Genomic DNA, 27,392 nt, shown 5'->3' with positions numbered 1-27,392 from the left:
TCCCTCTCGTTTTTCACTGCATCATTCACTACAAAGGGGAATTCAAGTTGTTGACAAAAATCTTTAAAGTTGTCAGGTTTTTTATTTTTGTTTATTGAATTGTGCAACTTTATTATGAGTGCAGCACATGAAGATCTCAGAGGACAATTCCAGAGAGTTAATACTCTCCTATCACAATTTGGGTCCTACGGACTGAATGAAGGTCTTTCAGTCTAGGTGGCAAGTGCCTTTACCCAATAAGCCATCTCACCATAATGATAGCCCTAGTCCCCACCATTTCGAGAAATGGTCTCCTGTACCAGTTTGGACTTAAATTACATAGAGAAAGAGCAGAACCTCAAGGCAAGGTCTGATTGCAAGATGGCTCAGTGGGTACAGACAATTGCTATCAAGCCTGGTGACTTGAGTTCAGTCCCTAGGACCCACACGGTATAGAGAACTGATGTTTAAAAAGTAGTACCCTGACACCCACACGTGCTCTGTGCCATCAGTATGCATACACGATAACAAATAAACAAACACACAAATTAATAAAAAGCTCACTGTCACCATCAGTTAAATGGAAAGCTCAAGGCCAGCCTGGGATACAGGGAATCCTATCTAAAAACAAATAAAAACAAAATAAACAAAAAGTATACCTAAGTGTTATTAGTAAAGATATGGGTCTCAAATTTCTTTTGGTACATGATTTTAATTCTAGACTCAATTTCTTAAGGTATATATTCAGAGTTTCTAGTTATGATATCATTTTTGAGAAAATGTGTTATTCCCTTGTCCTCTAACTTTTCCTAAATAAAGGTATTTAGAGCTGGGTGTAGTGGCATATACCATTAATCCCAGCACTTGGGAAGGTATATCTCTGTGACTACAAGGCCAGCCTGGTTTACATACTGAGATCCAAGAAATCCAGGAGATCCTATCTCAAAAACCCAATAAATAAATTAAAAAAAAAAAAAATCTCAAAGCTATGCCAAGTAGTGGTGGTGCATGCCTTTAATCCCAGCACACAGGAGACAGAAGCAGACAAAATCTCTGAGTTCAAGGCCAGCCTGAAGAGCAAGTTTCAGAATAACTGAAAAACCCAGTCATGAACAAACAAAAAACAAAAAAAAGAATTTAAGAAGAATCCATTAATTCATGATAAGCATGATTTTAATCCCAGCACTCAGGAAGCAGAGCCAGGGGGAATCTCTGCATGTTCTAAGACAGCCTAGACTAGAGAAAGACCATATGTCAAACAAAGATGTTCACTCTCGTACCCAGTTCATTATTATTTTTGAACCATTTATTTTTTATTTGGGCATGTGTATATGTGTGTGCATGTGTGTGTCATGGCACACATGTGGAGGTAGGGGACAATTATTGGGAGCCTTTTTTTTTTCCTTCTACCATGTGGGAAAATCCATGGGAACACGGATCAAATGTCAGGGTTATCAGGCTTGGTAGAAATTTAGAAATCATCTTTACTAGCTGAGCAGCCTCACTGTCCGTTTGCTTTTTCTGTTTGTTTTGTGTTAGTCTTTCACTTTACAGAGCTAGGAATGAAGTCCAGCTTCTGTGCTTGCTAGGCAAGGGCTCTACCACAGAGCTCCATCTCAAGTCTCTCAACTTCCTGAAATGTTTGCTATGTTTTGTTTACATAGGGGTGCGGATTTTGTGGATGAATATATTGGTAAAAATTATTACTCACTTAAAACCTGTATTTTTGTGTATGTGAATTATACCTTAATTTAATAAAATTCATGAAAGAAAAAGGTGAGCCGGGTGGTGGTGGCACATGCCTTTAATCCCAGCACTCGGGAGGCAGAGGCAGGTGGATCTCTGTGAGTTCGAGACCAGCCTGGTCTACAAGAGCTAGTTCCAGGACAGGAACCAAAAGCTGCAGAGAAACCCTGTCTTGAAAAAAACCGAAAGAAAGAAAGAAAGAAAGAAAGAAAGAAAGAAAGAAAGAAAGAAAGAAAGAAAGAAAGAAAGAAAGAAAGGTGAAGCTGTTCTAACTGCATGTGAGTCCATGTGCATTCCACAGTGTGTGTGTGTGTGTGTGTGTGTGTGTGTGTGTGTGTGTAGGTCAGAAGACAACTTGTGGGACTTGGATCTCTTCTTCCACCATGTGGGTTCTGGAACAATCAAATTCAGATTGTCACGGGAGGTAAGAGGAATCTTACCCTCTGGAGCTGGAGTTATAGGGAGTTGTAAGGCATCCAAAGTGGATGCTGGGAACCACACTCAGGTCCTCTGCAAGAGCGGCGGACACTCTAAACCACTGGTCACCCTGCCTTGGCTTTCTGAGGGAATGGAACGCAGACATGTCTCATGTATGTACGTGTCTGTGTGTTGGCATGTGCATGCGAGGGCAGGTGCCAGCAGAAGCAGAGCTAGAACTGCAAGTGCTAGGTATTAAACTCCGTCCTCTGGAAGAGCAGTGTGTACTCTTCACTGTTAGCCATCTCTCCAGCCCTTCAATGCCTCTGATAAAATTCTTTTCCTTCTCAATTAGATTTGACCATTTAAGACAAAGAACCTCATTTCACCTCTTTTTTTTTGGTCTCTTATGATAAATCTACTGGAGTAAGTTTGAAATATAGCCTGGCTAAATAAAATGACATACATACAATGTGGTTACTTAACATACAATAAGCATTCGGTAAGTACTTTAGGATCAGTATTACACGACTGCTCTATTTTTCTGGTAGGAGTAGTTAAGATAACCTAAAGAAACAGCCTGAAGGACTTGGATGCTGTGTGTAAACTCCATGATAGCGGGAGATCAAACTCTGGTGCCCTCGATACCTACCGTTCTGCACACTTCGATTCACCTTTTATGCTTTCTTACCATTTCTGCATTTCACAATTTGGGTCACAGCTGTGGTTGATGAATCTGGCCTCATTTCCCATGCGATAACTGTCAATCACCATTCCGCTATCCAGGTTCAAACAGTAATGATCACTGTGATTATGATACTGTTCAATCATTCTGTTCCTGAAGAAGAGAGAAATAATCAAAAACCGATCACTGATTAAACTGGAGGGCAGTTTAATCCCCACCACACTATTGATACCAAATCACTAATGATTAAAGTAACATAAAAGTTCACTTCTTTTATTCACTATCCTCACCTTGCAGAGTCATTATTTTATCAGAATTTCATTTACCTGAATTCTTGTTCGCTGACAACTTCCCCTAGGTATTCTATGATGAACTGGCCAGCTTTCAGGGGTTCCTTGGTTCTAATTCCCCAACCTTTTTCTTCAGCTCGAAATCGTTCCAGACATTGCACCCACTCATGCCTCTGTATCCTCTGGTTACAGCACTGCTCACCACACGGGCAAGTGTTAGGGGAACACTCAGCAAAGATCATTCTAGAAAATAATAATTGTAGTCAATTTACCAAATACATTTTTACTGCACACATTTTATACCATCAAATTATTTTTAAATTTAATTAATGAAACAACTTTAACAAGAGTAGGTAAGTATCCAACATGAAAATGATATAATTCAAAAGTTAACTTTCATTATTTTGGAGTTGATCACAGACGATGCTTTACATAAAACTGCCCAACTCTCTAGTTTTTCTGATGAGATTGGATGCCTTTAGGGTGCTATGATCACAGACACTCCAGACTTCCTGTTGCTGTTCTCGTTCTTTTTTGAGTTTTTTAAGACAAGTTCTGGAATTCTGTATACTAAGCTAGTCTCAAACTCAAGGATCTACTTACTTCTACCTCCTGAGTGCTAAGCTCAAAGTCATAAGCTACCATACCCTACTGGGAACAGAGATTTAAAGAAACAAAACAAAACAAAACAAAAACCCAAGAAAGAATTGTTGAGAGTATGAAAACATAGTAGTAAATAAAGAGAAAGGTGGCACACGCCTTTAATCCCAGCACTTGGGAAGCAGAGGCAGGCGGATCTCTGTGAGATCAAGGCCAGCCTGGTCTGCACCAAGAGAGTTCCAGGTCAACTAGTTTCACAGAGAAATCCTGCTTCAAAAGGGGGGGGGGGGGAGAGAGAATATCACACCTAAGTAACACTTATTTATTAGCTGTCTGATTGTATATAATGAGGGGTGAACTATGTGTCATAGCACTTATGTAGATGTCAAAGGAGTTGGGCACTCCTTCCAACAAGTGGGTGATGAGGACTGAACTCGGGTCTTCAGCTTGGTATCAAGCATGTTTATTTGTTGACCAATCATGCTGGCCCTCTGTTATTGATATCCATGCTAATTATTGTTGAACACTCCACCATCTTTACACTAAAATCTTGTTCATGGCCATTTACAGATTTATAGGCTTTTCCTTTGGTTTTATTTGTTCTATTTTGAGCAAAGTCTTACTGTGCAGTTCAGATAGCACTGGAGTCTTCTACATAGTGTAGATTGGCCTGGAATGTATCTTTTATATATATACAATGCATATTTATTTTTATGCACAAACATACCACACAAACACGAAGACAGGGCCTCTTATTGTAGCCCTGCAACTTGCTATGTAGAGCAGGCTGGCCTCAAACTCACAGAGCTCCATCTGCCTCTGCCTCATTAGTGCAGAGATTAATGGTGTGCACTAACATATTTTATGTTACATGAGTGTTTTGTCTGCATGTATGGATGTGCACCATGTGAGTGCTTTGTGCATGCCGAAGACAGGAGGGTGCACTGTATTCCCTGGAACTGAATTTATGGATGTTTGTGAACCACCATGTAGGTTCTGGGAACTCTGTTCCCTGCTAAGAGCAACAGGTAACTCTTAACCACTGAGATCCACTTTTGATCTTCTTGACTCAACTTCCTGAGTGCTGGAATTATAGGCAATTAAAATGAAGCCGAGCAAAAGATTTTGAATATAACAGACGAACAGGTGTTTAAATGTCTTTTGAATGTTTGTTTTTTAAAAGTTTCTAAGGTGGTGGGCAAGATGGCTAAGTGGGATAAAGGTCCTTGCTGTATACGCTTGCTGACCCAAGTTTGACTACAAAGATAGGAGATGGAAAGAATCAACCCCACAGAGTTCCCATCAGCTGACCTCTATAAGTGCCCTGAGGCAAACATGCCCACACATATATACATTATACACAACAATAACAATGTCTAACTCTGGAGGGAATGGGTCTCACAAGCTGGCACAGTCCTCTTGTCTGCCTTCCTAGCTGTTGGAATTCTAGACATGCATCACCATACCTTTAAAATTTTCTGGATCTTTTTACTTTTAAAGATTGTGTGTATAAAGCCGGGCAGAGGTGGTGCGTGCCTTTAATTGCAGCACTTGGGAGGCAGAGGCAGGTGGATCTCTCTGAGATAGAGGCCAGCCTGGTCTACAAAGTGAGTGAGTTCCAGGGCAACCAGTACTGTTACACAGAGAAACTCTGTCCTGCTTTTCTATCAAATATTTACACAACTTTAAATAATATGAACATATAAGACAAAGACACATGTTAGATGGCTTCATTTAGTGAAGAATTTATCATGGGTTAATTGAAAAATCTAAGTAGGTATCTATTCAATAATACCTTTGATTTTTCTTACATACTAATGCATCTATCACCTTCATCTTGTCATCAGTCACACTTATTTCTTTGTAGTGAATAGCCTCCCACGACATTCATTTGACAACGTTTTTTTCTTAGGGCTATTTTCTAGTCGTGGTTTAAGTGAGAGGTTTGTTAGGACTGAATATAGGCCAGCATAATGTGAAAAATAAAAGTAATACCTATGCCAACAAAAATGATACAAAGCAATCAATGTATTTAATATGGTAAATGTTCAAATGTCAATTTTGTGGTTACATTTTAAAGCAACTTGGTCCCATCTTATTGTTCTGGTGTTGCTAGGACAGCTCAGGATCTTGCCAGTGAGACTCACTCCTGGCTTAGCTCCTTCTTTTCTTTCTTTTCTTTTTTTAAATATTTATTTATTTATTATGCAAACAATATTCTGTCTGTGTGTATGTCTGCAGGCCAGAAAAGGGGACCAGACCTCATTACAGATAGATAGTTGTGAGCCACCATGTGGTTGCCGGGAATTGAACTCAGGACCTTTGGAAGAGCAGGCAATGCTCTTAACCACTGAGCCATCTCTCTAGCCCTAGCTCCTTCTTTTCTATGTCCTTAGGAGTAAGAAAACTGCAAAAAGCCAACAAAATATAAAGGATAAATAGTAGACAAAAAAAAAAAAAAAAATTAAACCAGGGCTGGAGAGATGGCTCAGTGGTTAAGAGCATCGTCTGCTCTTCCAAAGGTCCTGAGTTCAATTCCCAGCAACCACATGGTGGCTCACAACCATCTGTAATGAGGTCTGGTGCCCTCTTTGGGCCTGCAGACATACACACAGACAAGTATTGTATACATAATAAATATTTAAAGAAAAAAAATTAAATCAACGAAATTCTCAAAATTTAGAAACAAGGAAGATAGATAAACCAAAACTGATTATAAGAAGCAACAATTGCCAGGGGGGTGGTGGTGCACACCTTAATCCCAGCACTCGGGAGGCAGAGGCAGGTGGATCTCTGTGAATTCGAGGCCAGCCTGGTCTACAAGAGCTAGTTCCAGGACAGGCTTCAAAGCTACAGAGAAACCCTGTCTCACCCCCCCCCCCCAAAAAAAAACAAGAAGCAACAATTAAGAGGCTAGAAAGATGGCTCAGGGTTATGAGCACTGGTTGCTCTTGCAGAAAACCTGACTTCTAATTCCGGGGTATTACACATCCTCTTCTGGCCTACAGGGGTAATCAGTCACGTATTCGGTGTGCATACATACATACATGCAGATAAAACATTCACATATATAAATAAAACTTAATTTAAATAATGTAAAACAGCCACAATTATGTCAAAATATTTCACATTGTTTTAAAATTTGCCTCCAAAACTCCACTCAAGGATGGGGTTTCTCCACTTGGATTATAGTTGTCTAGAAAAGACAGGGTTTCTCTGTGTAGCCCTGGCTGTTCTGGAACTCACTCTGTAGACCAGGCTGCCCTTGACCTGAAAATCCATTTGCCTCTTCATCCTGAGTGGTGGGATTAAATGCATGTACCACGATCTCCTTCAAAAACATACTTACTGCCGGGCGGTGGTGGCGCACGCCTTTAATCCCAGCACTTGGGAGGCAGAGGCAGGCAGATCTCTGTGAGTTCGAGGCCAGCCTGGTCTACAAGAGCTAGTTCCAGGACAGGCACCAAAGCTACAGAGAAACCCTGTCTCGAAAAACCAAAAAAAAAAAAAAAAAAAAAAAAAAAAACCATACTTTTAAAATTCAATATGTATCCTTAGTTGGTCTGTTAACTTGCTATATGTAGACCAATAGTCTCCGCCTATGCCTCACAAGTGCAAGGGTTACTTACAGGTGTTCAGCATCATGCCCAGCTAATTCATGACATTAAAAAAAAGTATATGGGAATATGAGCAACCAGGTTGGGGAGGACCCCAGCTTAGACTCCTAGTAATAGTGGATAAGTAACCTAAACTGGTCATCTTCCTATGACCAAATTGGTGCCTTGACCAATTGTTAACAGAGAGGTGTTATCCATCAACTGATGGAGGCAGATGCAGAGACCTATAGCCAATCATTAGGTGAAACTTGAGCATAGGAGCCAGAGGGTCTCAATCAGCTAACCTGGGCTCACAGAGTTTGAACTGACAACCAGGGGGCCGGTATGAGGACAACCTAGGCCTTCTGCATGTACGATATTGCTGTACAGCTGTCTCTGACTCTTTTACTGACTTTTGGGACCTTACTTCTCATACTGGGTCACCTTGCCCAGCCTTAATACATAGGAAGGTGCTTAGTCTAACTGCAACTTGATATGCCATGTATTATTGATACTCATAGGATACCTGACCTTTCCTGGATGGAGACTGAAGAGGAAATTGGGGGTTAGGAGAGATAGGATGAGGCAGAGGGACTGGGAAGAAAGAATTGAGGAAAGGCTGTGGCCGGGATGTAAAATAAATAGTTTTTTAAAAATTAACTTTTTAATAACTTAAAATTTTTTTCTTTTTCTTTTTTTATATGTATTTTGCCATATGTGAACAATGTGCATGTCTGGTACCCAAGGAAGTCAGAAGAGGGCATGAGAAACCACTGCAACTGGAGTTACAGGTTCTTAACCTCTGAGCCATCTCTATAGCCCTGCTAGTGACTTTTGCTTTGTTTCATCTTGTTGTTTTGAGATAGAATTTCTGTATGTAAGCCTAGCTGTGCTAGATTCACTTTGTAGACCATACTTCTGCCTCTCGAGTGCTGGAATTAAAAGTGTACACCACAACCGACCATCTTTACTTAGGGCTGGTGAGATGGCCTATCTGTTTTGTTTTGATTCTTGAGATAGGGTTTCTCTGTGACACCTTTAATAGAAAAACACTGAAAATAAATTAGATGTCTAAAAGAGATAAGGCCAACTCTGTGGTCTATCAACTTGATGGATGACAGCAAACGCTTGTAGACTACAGTGACATAAAAGTGTGTATTTAAAGTATTTGTAAGTAGCTGGGCATGGTTATTAACATAAGGTATGAGACTTTCACAAAAAAAAAAAATAAATAAAATAACAGGTTAGAAAACCAAGGCAAAAAGATTGTTTGGAGTTTGAGGCCAGTCTGGGCTACATAGTGAGAACTAGCATAGCTTTAGAAACAAGATAAGGTCCTATCTCAAAAATAAAATAAAAACAACAAAATACTGGGAGTGAAAAAAGTCACTACTACACATGCACTGATACTGGGAGATGGCTCAGTGGTTAAGAGCATTGCTTGCTGCTCTTGCTAAGGATGGGGTTCAATTCCAAGAAAATGCAATGTCTTCTCATCTGTCAGTTCCTGCCTGCATGTGGTGCACATAAACTCACAGGCATATATACATAGACAAAAATAAGTAAACAAATCTTTTCTAAAAACCCACCATCTGTACCTTCATTACCAACAATATATAAAACTATACTTACATATTATATCTATGTATGGCAATATAAGCCAGGAAAGATTCCCAACTGGCATGTTAAAACTAATTCCTCCAGCTGACAGTGGAGCTGACCTCGGGCATGGGGAAGCAGTTGTCTTTGGCTATTGGTGGTTCTGGTTTTTCACAACGGTGTCTAACCATGACCCCAACCGGTCCAGAACTACCATGTACAGCAGGCACCTTACAATCTGTGTGGTTCCTGCAATCTCAGCCTCCACAGGGCTGAAATTGACAGGTGAGTATTACCATATTCAGAACATTAAGCTCTTTATTTTCTGTAAATTTATCTGCGTTACTAAAACCAACAATTCTATCTTCATTCCTTCTCCTGCACCAGGCATTTCCATTTGATACCCAGTAGAGGCTGGCGGTGCATGCTCATCAGCTCAGCACTTGGAGTGAGGCAGGAGAAGCAGAGCTCTGACACAACTGAAAACAAATAGTTCCCACTAAAAATAAGACCCTCCAAATGAGTTAAGGCCACACTTTTTACCTCTGATGATACTTTTACCATCTCATTAGCATTAGTGGTCACTGATCACGTGTATGCTCATACATGCAAATACTTTATTAGCACAGTTTTCTGTGGAAATTATACACTTCATTTGGACGGTTCCTCATTATGGCCTACCATATGTTGAAAGCTAAGAAGGCACTTAACACTTTGGTTATTAACAGATTATTACAACATCATCTCATATTATCTTGAGAACTTCCCCCAGAGAAGGTGACATTTTGGTACACAAGATTCTCTCTGATACGCTATGCAGTCCATGAGCATCAGCGTCCAATGTCAGACTCCATTTCAGAGAAACAGTCACAGTACCTATTGAGGCAGTCATCCCCACAGCCCTTCCTGGCGGCATCATCCGGCTTCTTACAGTTACAGGTGGTAGCCTCATAACCAGAAAGAGGTTTGACATCAACGTAGACATCTTGAGAAGACAGCAAATAAAAGTTTTTGAACATATAGAACTATAAAAATAAGTGTCAAGACAGGAGAAATATTGATGTTTTGAAGGCAGAAAAAATAACTTCTAAGTTACTCACTTGAACGAATTTTTTTATACAGGGGGACATCTGGTTTTTTGTATAGCTAGAAGAAAAAAAAATCTTGATATAGCATTTTGCTTCAACTGACAGCGTGGCATCAAACTCTAAAGATAAAGGTAGTTATCCATGCATTCTGTTCATAGGGAAGTATTTGTGGGAATTGGGCATGATGGGACACCTCTATACTCATAACATTTGGGAAGGTGAGGCAGGAGGATCACTGTGAGCACGAGCTACATGGCAAATGTTTTTCAGCTTTTCTGAATCAGATGATAGAAGGAATCTCACAGTGATTTATTTTCAATTTTCTCCACAATAAAAAAGGGTGATGGAGAATTAGATAAGTTTTTTTTTTTTTTTTTTTTTTTTAAGGCAGCATCTATGGAGCCTGGGATGGCCTAAATTTTTTTAGGTAAATCTTTTGTTCTTCTCCTATTCTCCTATATCCCTTCCTGAGAGCTAGAATTATAGGCTTGTGTAAATAACATCTGAGTTACAACAATGTATTTTGGATTTGCTTTTTGTTTTTTTAAATTTTAACATGCTGTTGGATAACTACTGAAAAGAATCAATCTGAAGACCAAACTTATTCACTTGAGTAACTTAAGATTCTAATTGTCGCTATCAAAAGAAAGGAAAGGGAATGGGGGTAAAGGCCAGTGGTACACTTCGTGTTCAAGCCTCAGTATTAACCCTACCATAAAAATCACAAAATCCTATAAGCCCTAAAACCCTCAACATATATAAGGTTTGTTTTAGTGTAGTAGTATGACAATAGAAAGATGAGCTGTCCTCTTAGCTGTGACTGATACGGAATCTCAGGAAATCAGCATTACGGTGGTTCACCACAAGCAGAGTGTGCTACTGGTGTGCTTGTATCTCAATTCAGCAGTATGGAGATGAAAGCAGGAGGGTCAGAGGTGATAGGCCAGTCTTAGCTACATAGCAAATTCAAGGTCAGCCTGGGTAATATGAAACATTGAGGAAAGAGCTCTCAGGTTTGAACTAAAGTGTGCTGCAAAAGAAACAGCCATTGAACTAAACTCCATCACTTAGTGATTTATCAGGATTTATTTTATCATTTTTTTCAGTCCATGTTGAAAGCCCCATTCCCCAAAGTTAAAAGGGAGAGAAAAAAAAAAAAAAAACCACTGTCTAAAAACAAAATAAAACAAAAGCAACACCTCCAACCAAACCCAATAAAAAGACACAAATATATAAGATATTCATAAGAATTTAACAGAGGCCAGGCAGCAGTGATGCATATCTTTAATCCCAGCAGTCAGGAGGCAGAGGCAGGCAGATCTCTGAGTTCAAGGCCAGCCAGGTCCACAGAAGGAGTTCTAAGACAGCTATGGCTATTTAGAAAGCCTGTCTTGAAACAATTCACCAGAGAACACCAGAGAAAAGGAGGCAGAGGAGACTGAAGTGCTTTTGATTTTTCCAGAGTTAACTTTTATTTAGAGACAGTGTCTTACTATGTGGTTGTACTGGTCTGGAACTCACAGAAATCCACCTGCTTCTGCCTCCTGACTATTGGGATTAAAGATGTGTGTCACCCCCACCTTCCAGTTTCCCAGTAATTGTTCTCTGAAACCTTTAACTTAATTAAGGTGTGAGGGTTTTGTTTGTTTGTTTTTTTAGTATTCTGGCAGTACATCTTCATTTTCATTGTGCCCTGCATAAAACAGAATTGTTATAGCACAAAAATCATTGATACCAAAACAAAAGCTTAGAATAAGAGCAAAAGGTTGCCCATTGAAGCAGAAACTTACTGTAATTACGAAGTATGATAAAAGGCAAGTAAGGTATACATTAAATATGTATGCAAATTATTTTTCTTAGTCTCTAACCTTTGTAAGGGCAGGTCTCAGTATATAAGAGGAAAACAAACTTGCATTCCCTATTGCCCAACTGTTATGAATTCAAAACAACAAAAACAACAACAACAAAAAACCTGGACAAAGAGGCCTTTATACCTGATTGTGTTTCCACTGCCAGAGGATGTCATAGGGAAGCTGGAAGTCAATTCTCTTCTGCCTCAGGTACTTTCCTGAAATAAAAAAGTCAGTTTCAACAACTATCCTGATAAGCAGTCCATACAAAGTCAGCAAATAGTCACATGCAATATACATCTGAATATACACATACAACACACACAAATAATTTTTCTTTGGGGAAGCATCTTTACAAGATACGGATTCTCTGTGTAGTTCTGGCTGTCCAGGAACTCACTCTATAAACCAGGCTGGCCTCAAACTCAGACATTCACTTGTTTCTGCCTACCAAATACTGGAATTAAATGCGTGTGCCACCATTGCCTGGCTGTGCAAAATGTATTTTATAAATTTACAGTCATCTCTAGAAAACAAATAAGGCAAAATTACAACTGAAATCAGTAAGTCACAATGAAATTAAATAAACACTAAGAAGTTTTTAATTACTGGGCTCAGTGGTTAAGAGTTCTTGCTGCTCTTGCAGAGGACAGGGTTTACAACCGAGATTCAGGGAGCTGATGCCCTCTTTGGTCTTCTGCAAGCACCAGGTATACATGATACATATATATCCATGCGGGAAAAAGAGTTATACACAAAACAACACCAACAACAAAATCTTTTTTTTTTTTTTTTTGGTTTTTCAAGACAGGGTTTCTCTGTAGCTTTGGTGCCTGTCCCAGAACTAGCTCTTGTAGACCAGGCTGGCCTCGAACTCAGAGATCCGACTGCCTCTTCCTCCCAAGTGCTGGGATTAAAGGCGTGCGCCACCACCGCCCGGCTCAACAACAAAATCTTAAAAAAAATAAAGGGTAAGGGGCAGAAATCCAGACTGGCTAACAGATAAAGTTACCTGCCATCAAGTCTGACTACCTGAATTGGATACCTGGAACTCACATGCTAGAAAGAGAAAGAATGAACTGCTACAAATTGTTCTTTGGTTTCTATGCAGCATTGTGGAAAATATTCCCACACTCAAAATTAAACAACATAATAAAAAGAGAAATGAAAAAGGACATTCTTGAATTTACATAACTGAAGAATACATGTCACCCAGCATGATGGTTCTCAGAATCCATGGTGGAAGGAGAACCATTCTGATTTATTAATCCACCTATTTATTTATTTGTTTGTGATTTTGGAGACAGGGTTTCTCTGTAGCTTTGGAGCCTGTTCCGGAATTAGCTCTTATAGACCAAGCTGGCCTTGAACTCAGAGATCCGCCTGCCTCTGCCTCCAGAGTGCTGGGACTAAAAGTGTGTCGCCACCACCCAGGTGCCTCTGGCTTTTACACACACACACACACACACACACACACACACACACGCACACATCTCTGACACACACTCACACACACACCACAGAGATTTACCTGTCTCTGCCTCCTTAGGATTAAAGGTGTGGCCACATGTCTGGCTCCTCTGACTTTTAGATGAATACTGGGTAATGTGCATTCCAGAATTCAGGAACATACTTCACATATATAGACACAAGCACAGACATACAAAACAGTTTAAAGGGACAGGGGAAGAAGAGAACATGCAGGGGGATGGGGAGATGGCTCACTGGTTAGGATGGCCCCCCAAAGAGGACCGAAGTTTGGTTCTGAGTACCCACATTGGGTGGTCAACTGCCTGTAACTCCAGCTTCACAAGATCTGACACATCTTCATCTGACTGCTGAACATGCAACATACTCACACACAGATACAAACTCATACATAATTAAAATAAAAAGCCTAGTTGGGCGAAGGTGGTGCATGCTTTTAATCCCAGCACTCAGGAGGCAGAGGTGGGAGTTTCAGGACAGCCGGGACTGTTACACAGAGAAACCCTGTCTCGGGGGGAAAAAAAAAAAAACCTACGCCCATTTTAACCCCAGCACTTAGAAGGCAGCAGAGGCAGGCAGATCTCTTTGAGGCCAGTCTGGTCTATACAATGAGTTCCTGGACAGCCAGGGCTACACAAAGAGGGGGAAAGTACACGTGAATTTAAGATCCTATTAACTTTTTTCCCCACTACAAATTGAACTGCTTTTTAAAAAATATATTAACATAGTTTCTTAATTGATTCTTTAGGAACTTTGCATCCTGCGCCCTAACCCACTCATCTCCCAGTTCTTCCATGTCCTCCCTCTATCCTTGTAGCCCTCCCCACCAAAAAAACCCAAACAAATCCAAAAACCAAACAAAAACGAAAACAACAACATAACTTCAATCCTCCATCTCGAGAGCAGTGTGTCACGAAGCACACCTTTCCACAAACAGCACAACTTGTGAATGTCCACTGCAATGAGTTGCTGGTTTGGTTCAAGGCCTCTGGCTTCTGGTACACCATCAACACAGGATTCTCACCGAAACTTCTCTAGGCTAGACTTCTTTTGCCTGGAGTTATGGAGATCCTGCGGCTGTGGCTTTATAGCACTGGTCACTTCACATGCTCCTACAGGTCACATGTGGGATAGATGCTGGGTGGGCCAGGTCAAAGACCTCAATATGAGCCTGTCTGGGACTCCACTGGTCAGGCCTCTCTCTGGAGGGGGTCAAGGGCAGCTCTCCAGTGCCCAGGCCACGGGGGCTAGCTCTCCTCTGTACCCTGGTGATAACATTGACCACTGATATCAATCAGCACAGAACCAGGGTGGTAATAGGGCCATGGACACAGACATGGTCCTCAGATGCAGTTCAGGCTAGACAATGTCACCATTGTTATGATTCTAGTCAACCAGCAGGGCTGGCACTTCCAGGTTCCAGGACCACACATGTGTGGACAAGCCCTCAGGTAAAAATACCTAGTCGCCCTGGGGATCTTAAAAGGCCCTGCATGACCCATGTGCATCATGGTTGCATCCCTACATATGGCGGCAGCTACGTAAGCCCTTGTGTGCATGCGTGAGCTCTGTCATCTGTGTATGACGTGGCTTTGTCATCCCCCTGTGCGCATGTGCTAGGCAGCCTTTAAAAGCTGGATGCGCCATCTTCAGCCCTTTCTCTCTCCCTCTTTGCACATGGATTTCCCCAGGCCTGTACACTTCTCCTCTAATAACCTCCCGAGCAGGTTTGCTACTTGTTTCGTGCTTCCTTCTCACTTGCGCCAGGTAATTTCAACCATGACCTCAGGTGGCAGCAGAGGCCACTCAGATTAATATAGACCCAGCAGCAGCATGACCCAGAAACTCCTATTAGTCTGTTCCTCAAAACCGCCACACCTTCAGATGGGCTTCTCTCCACAGCACACTAACCACAATGATTCTCCTTCTCTCCTATTGCTCTACCCAATACCTGTTCATTGGAATGGTGCCCGCCAGCTTTTTTTCCTTTGGTGGCTGTCATGCAGCTTTGTGGTGATATTCTGTTTGTGTTCTAACAAATAAAAATTGCCTGAAGATCAGAGGGCAGAGCCAGTCACTAGTTAACCAGAGGCCTGCAGGTCTGTACAGACAGACAGACAGACAGAAAGTTTTAAGATGGGGCAAAGGGAGGAGGCAGAAGCTTGGTCCTTTTTTGGTTGAGAAATTACTAAGAATTGGCTGTGGTGTGTCCTTTTGGTTCTTTCAGCGTTTACCCCAATATCTGACTCCGGGTTTTTATTATTAAGACTAATTAGAATTCATGCAACAACTGGTATCCAGCTTTAGGGCCACTTGACTCTGGCTTTGCAGCCCTTGGCACACACTGGAAATTTTTTTGGGGGAGTGGGGGCGCTCCTGCTGGAGGCATTGTTACAATGGTTAGGTTTTCTTTTGTTTTTACCCTCAAGCTTCTGAGTGATTTTGGAAATTTCCTGTTGTATTTCTCCACAACAGCCTCCAGCTGCCACCCAAACTTCAGAAACATCTGGCCTCCAAACGCCACGGGATTTACCAGCCCTAGACCAGCTGGTTCTGCTATAGGGCAGCTCCCACACATATGCTTCTTCCACACAATCCCATGTGCAGTTTTTAGACAGCTGGTTCTCTCCCACTAGGGTTGTGGGTTTTCCCTAAGCCCCTCTCCAGCCGAGGAGCTGCAGCTGTCCTTACTCAGGCTGTGCACTGCTGGGGGTCTCCTCCCAGACATGCTCACTTCCCACCATCACTGTCAACAAATTTAGTGAAACAATTGAGAATTCTTAAAGGAAGGTATTAGTTAAAAGAAATTTTTTCTACATTAAAAAAATGGGAAACACTATTATGATGGATGGAGTTAGGTCTCTGTGTGATAGAATAGTGGATATTTTAAAATTGAAACAATTAAGTGAAGGGATAATCAATTGAATCAAGAATGGCATAATGTTAATGATCATTTTGATAATGATTATTGCTGCTTTGATAAATCTTGGTTTATCCTTTAAAAAGTTGGTTGATGAGTGTCATGATACATGACTTAGAAAACTTATTAAAACACATCATAGAGATATTTAGATCCAGACAGAGGAATTTAAAGGAACCAATCTCAGCACTGCACTTTAAGGTTAGAGAGGAACAGCCCAAGGTTTCAAATAGCCAGCTTAAATTTATCCAGTAACCTTACAAAAACAAATGACAAATGATAGATATCCCCAAGGCTGTGCAAGAGCTGAGTGATCTTCTGTGGAAATGTTAGATTTAAGGAAATTTAAGGAAGCAACAGTCTCATATGGCATGCATTCACCTTTTGTGAATCAGATCTTAAACTCATGGTCAATTTGTGATAGAATTATTCCTCAAGACTGGAGAGACTTGGCTACAGCAGCTTGGAGCCTGGTTCTCAATTACAATGGAGAACCTGGTAGAAAGATGAGGCTAAAACCACTGAACAACAAAGTGAGGCTAGAGGAATGGAAATCTCTTGGACAGGGAGATTATGCTAGTGTACAAAAGCAATCTTATGGTGACCACACCTTGGCTTTATGCCATACAGCAGCTCTGAATGCTTGGGACAGAACTTGGCTCAAAGACAACTGAGCCATTTACTAAAAAGTTATAGAGGACCCAAAGGAAACCTTCACAGATTTCTTACAAAGAATGACTTTAGCAGTAAATAGAATAATACCAAATTCAGAAGCTAGATAAATTATAATTGTATCTCTGGCTTTTGAAAATGCTAATGTACAATGCAAAGGGAGCAATTAGGCCATTAAAGGCCAGATCAGTACTCTTGGGTGAACAGATCTGAGATACAATCAATACTGAATCTCATGACCATCATGATGCTTGGAAGGAGAGGCGATTTCCAGATATTTGAAGAAAGAAATCATAGTGCTCTGGAATCTTGCATCCAAACTGGCCTCTTCAGGAGGAAATTGTTCAGTTTTTAGGGAATGGAACATTATCTCAGGTAAAACAGAGCACAAGATGGGTCAAAGGTATAGGGCCAGAAGGACAGAGAGGAAAATTAAAGCCTTATGTAGCTAACAACAATGAATTTGTGGGGATGTGATTTGTTACAGAACTGGAATACCCAGATCAACATTCCTCCAATCTTAGAAACAAATCAAAAATTAATGTATGTTTCCAGGCAAAGTATTAGAAGGTACCATAAAGCACAGTCAGTGACCATTCAGAGGCACCAAGAGTCCTAACTGTAAATGGTTGACAGACAAGCCCATATGGGTTGAGCAAAGGCCTTCAACAACAGAGAAACTGCAGGCCTTAGAACAGCTGGTACAGGAGTGGCTAGTTGCTCAGCACACTGAAGAATCTATCAGCCCTTGGAATTCTCCTGTATTTGTTGTTAAAAAGAAATTTGGAAAATGGTGAGTAGTGACAAATCTATGAGCTGTCAACAAGGTGATGCAGGCAATGGGCTCTCTACAGTCTGGCACTCCTTTACAATCCCTCATTACCTAAAGGATAGCCACTCATAGTTATTGATTTAAAAAATGGGGGGCTGGAGAGATGGCTCAGAGGTTAAGAGCACTGCCTGCTCTTCCAAAGGTCCTGAGTTCAATTCCCAGCAACCACATGGTGGCTCACAACCATATGTAATGGGGTCTGGTGCCCTCTTCTGGCCTGCAGGCATACACACAGACAGAATATTGTATACATAATAAATAAATAAATATTAAAAAAAAAAAAACAATGCCCTACAGCTAATCACCAGGCGGGGCAGAGGGAGCACAGGAACAAACAGAATGTTTTAGCTGGATGACCAGAAATTGTCCTCAAGATGCACCCCAGGAACAAGGGCAGACCTGGGCCGTACAGGTCCCCCTTTTATATAAATTATATGATTAGGCCTGTCATGGGTGGCATTGGACATCAGGCAATACCCCTTACCTGTCATGGGAAAGCATCCAGGTCAAAACACATTTCCTGTCTTAGGTTGGGGCAGCCCCCCAAAAACCTTTCCCGTTATTGGCTCACTAGTCATCCATCACCGAGTTCAGCCAGATTTGTGCTGAAAGATTCTCTGGGGCAATAGGTAAGAGGAATTGCTACGTGGCAACATTGACCTGAGCTTGCCTTTGGTTCTGGCACCATGAAACCATGAAGATGATGCTCCAGCACATATAAGCATTCCTAAAGGAGACTGTGCCTGCTCAATTCTTAATAAGTCTGCCCAAATTAGAGCCCTTTAAGTAAGGTCTCAGTGCTGGTGAAAGGAACCCTGGTATAGCTAACTAGAATAATCTCAAGAGCCAATTTGTAAATTGTGCACACCAGGGTCCGTGAATAACAGCAATAAACCTTTTACTGTATAATCTAGCAGTGGTCTTCAACCAAAACCGATAGCAAAATTAACTGCAATATTCATTTGTAAATTTAGCTCAATTTGAGTGGCCAAGGCATTTGCAACCTGCCCTGAGAAGGTATCCATTGTGCTAGCAGAAGCAACTGACTGACTAATGAAAAATCCAACAGCTCTAGCTGCTCTGGTAGCCACAGCAATGGCTGCATTATCATGGGATGGGTTGATAGGTAGAGGAATAATCCTTAGCACTTGGACCACCACAGCCAGCTCCTCAGGATCCCAGCAACTCTTCAGTTGACAAGCCAGTGTCTATTTGATCTCTAGGCTCTGTCCTGACTTCAGGCTTCTAGACAGGAAAATCCACAGCACGCACCAGATGCTCAGGTACCCACATTGGACTGTCAGCATCCTGTGGGAAAACACAAACAGCCCCTCTTCCCCACACCAGTACAGGATCTGGACCATACCAGGTGCCGTCTGCTAGATTCTTCCATTTGACATGAGGCATCCCGGAAGAATGTGGCCGCCAATGCCAGTCAGCAGTGATATGAGATTGAGCATCAACAGTCCAAAAATTTAAAATGTATGACATAAAAGACAAATGGTCTCTGGGGGTGGAACCATATTCCCCCTTTTTTGTTTACAGCTATCATTCAGCCACCTGAGCAGATTTAGCATTAACAGGCTGAATATCAAAATCCGTAGGGGAGGCTACCACAGCTCTCCCGGTGGAAGATCCTTCAGTGCTTAGAGGTTAAGAGCACTGCCTGCTCTTCCAAAGGTCCTGAGTTCAATTCCCAGCAACCACATGGTGGCTCACAACCATCCGTAATGGGGTCTGGTGCTCTCTGCTGGCCTGCATACACACAGACAGAATATTATATACATAATAAATAAATAAATTAAAAAATAGTACTTAAAAAATGGCGCCTTCACTATACCTATAAGACAGAGGAAAAATTTGCCTTCATGGTATTTACTTATTATAATTCTCAGACTGTTAAGAGAGATCAATGGAAAGTTTTCCCACAGAGAATGTAAAATAGTCCCACCCTGCACCAATACTTTGTATGACAGCCATTAAAAATGATATATAATCAATTTCCTCAGTCCATAATTTGCCCTTACATGGATGACATCTTCCTAGCTGATTCAAATGTAAATACTTTAAAACGAATGTTTAAAAAAGAAAGTTTTGTTTTCTTAGGGATTACAAATTGGTCCTGAAAAATACAAAGAGATTCTATTATTTAAAATATAAAATAGGTTTACAAAAGAATTGGATCCCAGCCGGGCGGTGGTGGTGCACGCCTTTAATCCCAGCACTCGGGAGGCAGAGGCAGTTGAATCTCTGTGAGTTCAAGACCAGCCTGGTCTACAAGAGCTAGTTCCAAGACAGGCTCCAAAGCCACAGAGAAACCCTGTCTTGAAAAACAAAACAAAACAAAAAAAAACAAAACAAACAAACAAACAAAAAAATTGGATCCCCAAAGGTGCAAATTAGGAGAGATCAACTGCAGACTCTTAATGACTTCCAGAGATTGGTAGGAGACATGTTCTATTGGGGATGAAAAACAAACTGAGTAATTTATTCAAAACCTTAGGTGGTAACAAGAATTTAACTAGTCCAAGAGAATTATCAGATGAAGCTGACAGAAAACTGGCTTTGGTGGAAGAGAAATTACAGAAGGCACATGTGGATTGTGTGGATCTGAAGCTTAACTGCATTCTGGTCATATTACCCTTCAACGATTCCCCTACAAAAATTTTAATGCAGAGGTAAGATATTATCTTAGAATGAATCTTTTAACCACATAAACCAAGTAAAAAATTAAAAACTCGTGTGGAAAAGGTCTCTGAGTTAATTTTAAAGGAAAAATTAATAAGACTTCGTCAATTAGTCGGAATAGACCTAGCAGAAATTGTAGTACCATTCACTAATGATGAAATTGACAAATTATGAGCAGAAAGTGAACCTGACAAAGAGTTTGCAGTGATTTTTTTAGGGAGAGATTAGCAACAACTATCCCAAAAGCAAGAGAATTCAACTTATGAAGAGAATTAACTGGATCCTTCCTCGCACTGTATGGGACACACCAATAACTGGAGCCCTTACAACCTATACTGATGCAAACAAATCAGGAAAGGCAGGCTACAAATCACAAAATTTAAGAAAAGTGGATCAAAAGGCCTTATGTGTCTGTACAAAAAAATTAGAATTATATGCTATTCTCATGGTACTAAGGGATTTTAAAGAACCTTTCAACATAGTTACTGAAAGAGTTGTTTTACATATTGAAACTGCTGAATTTATACCAGATGAAACAGAACTGACTTTATTATTCAGTTATAAGACATAATCAGGAAAATGAATTGTCCCAAATATATAACACATAATCCTATCCCATACAGGTCTGCCAGGAGCCTCTAGCAAAAAGTAATGAAGAAACTGATCAACTATTGATAGGAAATGCACTGGAGGCCTCAGAAGAAAAAAAGAAAAAGAAAAACAAAACCCATCATATCAATAACAAAGGTTCAAAAGAAACCTTTTTCATTATGTGGGAACAAGCCAAGAAAATTATAATGGAATGGAATGTAGTTTTTATTTTAGATGAACATTATTGTAAAAAAAAAGTCCACCTGGAATAAAATCAATTTTTTTAAAAACACAGCATCAGTAGCAGTATAGTTAATGGCCTGGCTTCAGCAGACGAGCCACAAGACAGGTCTGTATTATCCACAGGAGCTTTCCACAGTAAGCCACTGGTGCAAAGTAAAATATGTTTAAGCACACAAGTCTATGAAAAACCTTCATAGTTGCCATGGGGGCATGATTTTCATTAGACAGTTCCCGGCGTTTTGCATTAAGGGAACTGTAGCATCAGTTGCTGTCACGACAAACCCATCTGTAAGACCACTGGAATGAACAATCAGAAGTTCACTCTTAAAAAAGATACAAAGATGAAATACAAAGTTCTGTTAGTTCCGGGCATATGGCACATATCTCAAGACACAAAGTTAAAATCTGGAAATGCTTAAAACAAATGCTTGCTGATTTTCATTTCTATACTCAGTCATTTAGTTTCTTTCTAGTGAACATGGCACTCATATGTTTTATTAGTATCTCTTGACCTGTTATGTCCTTCTGAATCAAAGGATTTCATTTTCAGACAGTCTTCTCTGCCACTGGGTGTAATGAGAAAGATAAATGAAGGTTCTTTGTTTTGTTTAGGTTTTTTTTTTCACTTTTTTTTAAAAATATTTATTTATTATGTATACAATATTCTGTCTGCAAGCCAGAAGAGGGCACCAGACCTCATCACAGATGGTTGTGACCCACCATGTGGTTGCTGGGATTTGAACTCAGGACCTTTGGAAGAGCAGGCAATGCTCTTAACCACTGAGCCATCTCTCCAGCCCCCTTGTTTAGGTTTTTTGAAGTCTAAAAAACTGAATTGAAGAAATTTTGAGATCACTAAACCAACATAATGAAATGCGGTTTTAAAATTCTAGGCTTAGAATTTCATCTTTAAAGATTAAGAAATATTTTTAAAAGCATCTAAGTCATAAGCTTGGAGAAAAAGTCTGCTAATTTGTTGTTGTACTGCTCAGAGGAAGATACTTCATAAGCCCTAACAGAGATTCTCAGAATTTGGAGCCTTTAAATTGCAGTGATCATTTCTTACTCGGAACAATCCATTGTATATTGCACAACTAAATTCACTGATGGACAGGGCGGTAACTTTTTTTTGTATGCTACTGGATATTGACATGCATGCTTTATTTGAAACTAAGGTGTCAATTTCTCTTTTCCAAGGATGTCTTCAGTTCAAAAGAAGATAAAGCATGCTGTCTAAACTTTGTTGAATGCTTAGAGGCTGGCTCACTGTTTTGCTTCCAGGTATTAGAATATTAGTTAGCTAAATGAGGCATAATTCAAAAAAAAAAAGTCCTTCAAAGGAAATTTATAACAAAGACTGCATAAAATGTCCACGTGCAGTAAGAAGCCCTGCGACTTCCCTGACCGGTGTGTAGGGAGATCACTTCAGCATCATCTGAAGATAGAGGCTAGAATAGGTTCCCAGTGAAACATTGTACAACTAAATGATTTACATGTTCCTTAGTTACAGCACACTTCACTGTCTGATACCCTCAGACTCTCTTTGAAACTTTTGAGTCCAACTATTGTCAAAAAATTAGCATAATATTAATAAAGTGCAGCCACTGACCCACAAATACTGCTGCAAAAATCTCTATGTGCCCCATCTGTAAGATCACAATAATGTGCACACGTGTGCACACACACAAAAGAGAAATTTAGATTTCTTGAGTTTCAGCAGGGAACAGACAATTATCTGTCACTAAATTCATCTACAAATAGAAAAAATAATGCACCATATGTACATTATTAAGCAAACTTGTTGGGTTGTTTTTACCATGCAGAAAGTGAATTTCCTATGGTCTGAGTTCAAATTAATGTAAGAAAATAGCAAGGACAATTTATTTCTATATAACAGAATATACTCCCAGTTTGCTGCTAGTTCAAAGAGCACTTTTAGACTCTTCTAATATTTACAGGCTCATTCAAAGACAAGTTCATGGAGACTAGTTATTAACCCACAAAAGACACAAGAGTGAAGAATCGAAAGCAAAGCATTTTGTTTTGTTTAAAAAAAAAAAAAAACAGCTGACCATATAACATGTCAGTTTTGGTTTGCAGACAATCCCTGAGATAGATGCCAAACAGTCAGAGGTAAATACTAAGAGAATTACATTTGTACATGGTGTCACATCTCCTGCTTTTTGCAAAGTACTTTGCTATCATTGTAACTGCTTGAACTATTTTTCCCCATCAAAGTAGTGGTAAGACATTTTTAAGAAAATTTAGTTTTTAATGTGAATGTATTTAATTTGAAGATGTTAGACTTACAATCAATTCTCACTGAGAGAACTACTAACAGCTGGACAATAATGTGTGACTTTAAGCTGATAGGTAATTGGGGAAAAAGAAGAAAAGGCTAAAGTTTGTCCACAGTAAAGTCAGCGTATCCACCAAAAATAACTCTGGTACGCTTGCAGCCACTGGAATGCTTTTGAGTCTTCCCACAGACGGGAAGGCCTGACTGGTCCAAGTACTGAAGCAGAATTCCCCATGTAACCAAATATCCATGTCCATTTCCACTTCCAGGTCTTAATGTACAGCACAAGAGCAGGGGGAGTGACTGCTACCGGTTCCTTTCCCTTGTCACCTGTTTCTAGGACACTGAAGGCTACAACAGCAGCGGTGACATGCTGATCTGTATTTGGCACCTAAGTTAACACTAAACACCCCCACCCCTCTAATGTGGTGGTTTATCTACAAAAGAACCACCAGAACTAGCATTTGGTGAGAAGGCAGAAAAGCTTTCGGTTGGCTCTGGTCTAGATAGCCATACCACATCTCTAACTACAAACCTAAATGCAAAGGGCTGGGTCTTATACATTCAGCAATGGCTGTCTGAGAACTGAAACCTGGATCGTATGTGCTCTAATGAAAAGACAAGATTTCTGTAGGATTGCTAGGTCTAATCACTTATATATATATATATTAAACACCAAATAGAACCAAAAGTCATTATTTTCAACATTACTAAGAGCTATATCTTATACCAGCATGTCTAATTTCTCTCCATATAAGTATGTTTTATGCAAACTGAAATCTAAATCTAACCTTTGTTAACTCTCTCACAGATGGGGACTATGATTAAGAAATGGGTAATACAAGCTAATGGGTAAATCTAAGAAAGAATATTTACATATTCTGGTGTAATAAGACCATAGCTGGATGTGAAAATAAAGCCATAAACCGGGTGGTGGTGACACACACCTTTAATCCCAGCACTCAGGAGGCAGAGGAAGGAGGATCTCTGTGAGTTCAAGGCCAGCCTGGTTTATAAGAGCTAGTTCCAGGACAGGCTTCAAAGCTGCAGAGAAACCCTGTCTCGAAAAACCAAAAAAAAAAAAAAAAATTAAGCCCTAATGACAATTTCCCTACGTGAAATCCCAATGCATGAAGCTCACAGACAGACACAACAGTTCTTACATATATTACTGGTTTTAGATAAGTAAACAATGACAAGAAGTCAGGCAGGAAAAGGGACAGCAAATATGACCCTCATAAACAGTGAGACTAGCTGGGTGGTGGTGGCACACTCCTTTAATCCCAGGACTCGGGAGGCAGAAACAGAGCCCTGTGAGCTCGAGGCCAGCCTGCTCTACAAGAGTGAGTTCAGGACAGGCTCCAAAGCAACAGACAAACCCTGTCTCGACACAAACTAAAAAACACTAAAAGAAACTGCGAGACTAGAGTGCTTTCTACACGCTGTTTCCAGACAGGAGGCAGCGGCAGCCATCTTAAAGAAAACAGCTACTCAGGGATGAGCAAAATTGATAACCACCTGAAAAGATGAAAATAATATGGCCTCTGTGAATAAATGGGCATTTTTATGAATTTTAAAAGTTAATCAGAATTTAATGGTTTTTAAGAACACTTGCAAATCAAAGCCCTTTAATAAATGCTACCAATAGAGGAACTTTTGGTCATATATCCCAGGCCAACCATTCTTTAATTTTAGTATATCAACCTCTGTTTAATATTCTGCTGTCTTTAAATATCCCCAAATATATAAGTCTAGAACTTCATGCCACTGAAGTGCTCAGCTAGGAGTCTAAGATTATGCTGTACCACAGAAAGACTGACACTCATGTGCAAAGAAAGATAGCAGCTTCCAGGACAGGCAGTAAAACAAGGAAAAACCAGTTAAGTCGTGCATGTGTCTCCACATCATTGCTTCCTTGTCTGAAGAAAGGAGCCTGCTCTTCTGCTAGGTCATGTGGCTGGAATCCACTTGGTGTTCTGTGTTGAGAGGTCTAGAGTTCCATGGTGCTCTCTGCAGCAGTCGGGCGAGGTGACTGAGGCTGGGTAACCTGTGCTTTCAGAGAAGCAGGGAAGGGCCCTCTAGGTATACTGCAGTCTCTCAGAAATGAAGAGTTCATCAAAGCAATGAACAACAGAAAAGACTTGTTTTCTTAGATCGGTTTTCTGTTATTTTCACTGGCCCGCCTGCTCCTGATGAATTGCTGTCATTTTTCTGTTGAGTTTTGTCATTATATCCCATTCAAGTGTAAAAAATGCCTCTTTAAATTTGTGCTGGATTTTGCACTTGTCTCCAAAAATTTAAAACCATGGTCAATTGCTAAGTTCTCCCCTTTTTTTGACACTTGTCTTTTGCTATTCATATCACATTTGTTACCCAGGATCATTCTTTTTTTTTTAAAGATTTATTTATTTATTATGTACAGTGTCTGGCTCCATGTATGCCTGCAGTCCAGAAAAGGGCACCAGATCTTATAGATGTTTGTGAGCCACCATGTGGTTGCTGGGAACTGAACTCAGTGTTCTTAACCCCTGAGCCATCTCTCCAGTCCCCAGGATCATTCTTTCAACATCTGAAGAGGCATACTCTTTAGTAATTCTTATCCAGTTTTTAATATTGTCAAAGAACTTTTTATTGGTGATGTCATAGACCAGCATAATTCCCATGGCTTTTCTATAGTATGCTGTTGTGATTGTTAGGAATCTTTCCTGACCTGCTGTGTACCATATCTGAAGCTTAATTTCCTTTCCATTGAGTTCTATTGTTCTCATTTTAAAATCAATCCCGATGGTGGAGATGAAGGTGGTGTTGAAGGTGTCCTCAGAGAAGCGGAACAGGAGGCAGGTTTTACCGACGCCGCCGGAGTTGGCGATGAGCAGCAGTTTGAACAGATAATCGTATGTCTTCGCCATCTTCTCGCTCTGGCCCTCTCTGACCACAGAAAGCAAGGAGGCAAGGAGGTGGTGGAAAGAGACACGGAGGGGGCCTTGGGTGAGGGGCGTGTCCGCCGAGCCATCTGCGACCTGCTCTGCCTCTTCCTAGTTATTTTTTATATAACCAAACTCCACTACCTGCAGGAAGCAACCCAAAGGGTACTCAAAGGAATGAAATCCGGCAAATGGATGTGTTCCATTTTGTATAATTTGGAAAATTAAAATATGCACACCACACCACTGATACCTAGTCAGGTTTTCAATGGGCAACTGCTTGCTTTGAGTTTGGAAAAGGCTGATTTGGTAATCATATGTTTCCTAGAAGTTATGGTCATCATGGGTAACCTGCACAAATTAAGAGTGACAATGCTCCAGCATAATCTCTAGTAAAATGAAAGTTTTTTTTTTTTTGCTTATTACATATAAAGCACATTAAAGGTATACCACACAATCCTACAGGGCAGGAAGTTACAGAAAGATCAAATTGAACTCTAAATAAAGACACCCAGAAATAGACTGCATAATGACTTATTAACTTTGAATTTTCTAAATGCTAATGAGAAAGGAACAACAACTGCAGAAGGACATAATTATCACATCTATTATCCAATGATAATAGAAAAAACTATGGAATTAAATCAGCCTGTCTAATTTAAAGATGTGCTGACCTCAGAATGGAAACCAGGATATATGTTATGTTGGTTTTGCTTTTGTTTTCACAGAAGAAGAAGATATGGACACCACCAAATTTGATAGATTCAATCTGAACAAGAGAGACCTCTTAATTAGAAGAAATGCTAGCTCATAAAACAATATGGCCATTCAATCTAATCTATAAAATTAACAAATACTTTTCATTTGATCAGATATAAATAGCCA

At 40.3% G+C, this 27,392-nt stretch overlaps 1 protein-coding gene and 1 pseudogene across 5 annotated transcripts in view; both read right to left on the bottom strand.

Annotated features, from left to right (window-relative positions):
- Positions 1-27,392, bottom strand: part of Ash1l (ASH1 like histone lysine methyltransferase) — a 157,737-nt gene that overhangs the window by 49,105 nt on the left and 81,240 nt on the right. For all 5 annotated transcript variants that reach the window (XM_057793376.1, XM_057793374.1, XM_057793373.1 and 2 more), the window contains exons 8-12: positions 11,995-12,068; positions 10,013-10,058; positions 9,789-9,897; positions 3,154-3,360; positions 2,834-2,980 (exon numbers count right to left, since the gene is read on the bottom strand). In XM_057793376.1, coding sequence (XP_057649359.1) covers positions 2,834-2,980; positions 3,154-3,360; positions 9,789-9,897; positions 10,013-10,058; positions 11,995-12,068 — 583 coding nt within the window. The remainder of the gene's footprint in view (positions 1-2,833; positions 2,981-3,153; positions 3,361-9,788; positions 9,898-10,012; positions 10,059-11,994; positions 12,069-27,392) is intronic.
- Positions 25,699-26,492, bottom strand: LOC130889563 (ras-related protein Rab-8B-like; annotated as a pseudogene).

The sequence above is a fragment of the Chionomys nivalis genome, chromosome 18 (genome assembly GCF_950005125.1).
Source record: "Chionomys nivalis chromosome 18, mChiNiv1.1, whole genome shotgun sequence".
Taxonomy (NCBI): Eukaryota; Metazoa; Chordata; class Mammalia; order Rodentia; family Cricetidae; genus Chionomys; species Chionomys nivalis.
The sequence above is the reverse complement of the archived record's forward strand: the minus strand, read 5'-3'. Positions and strand labels throughout refer to the sequence as shown.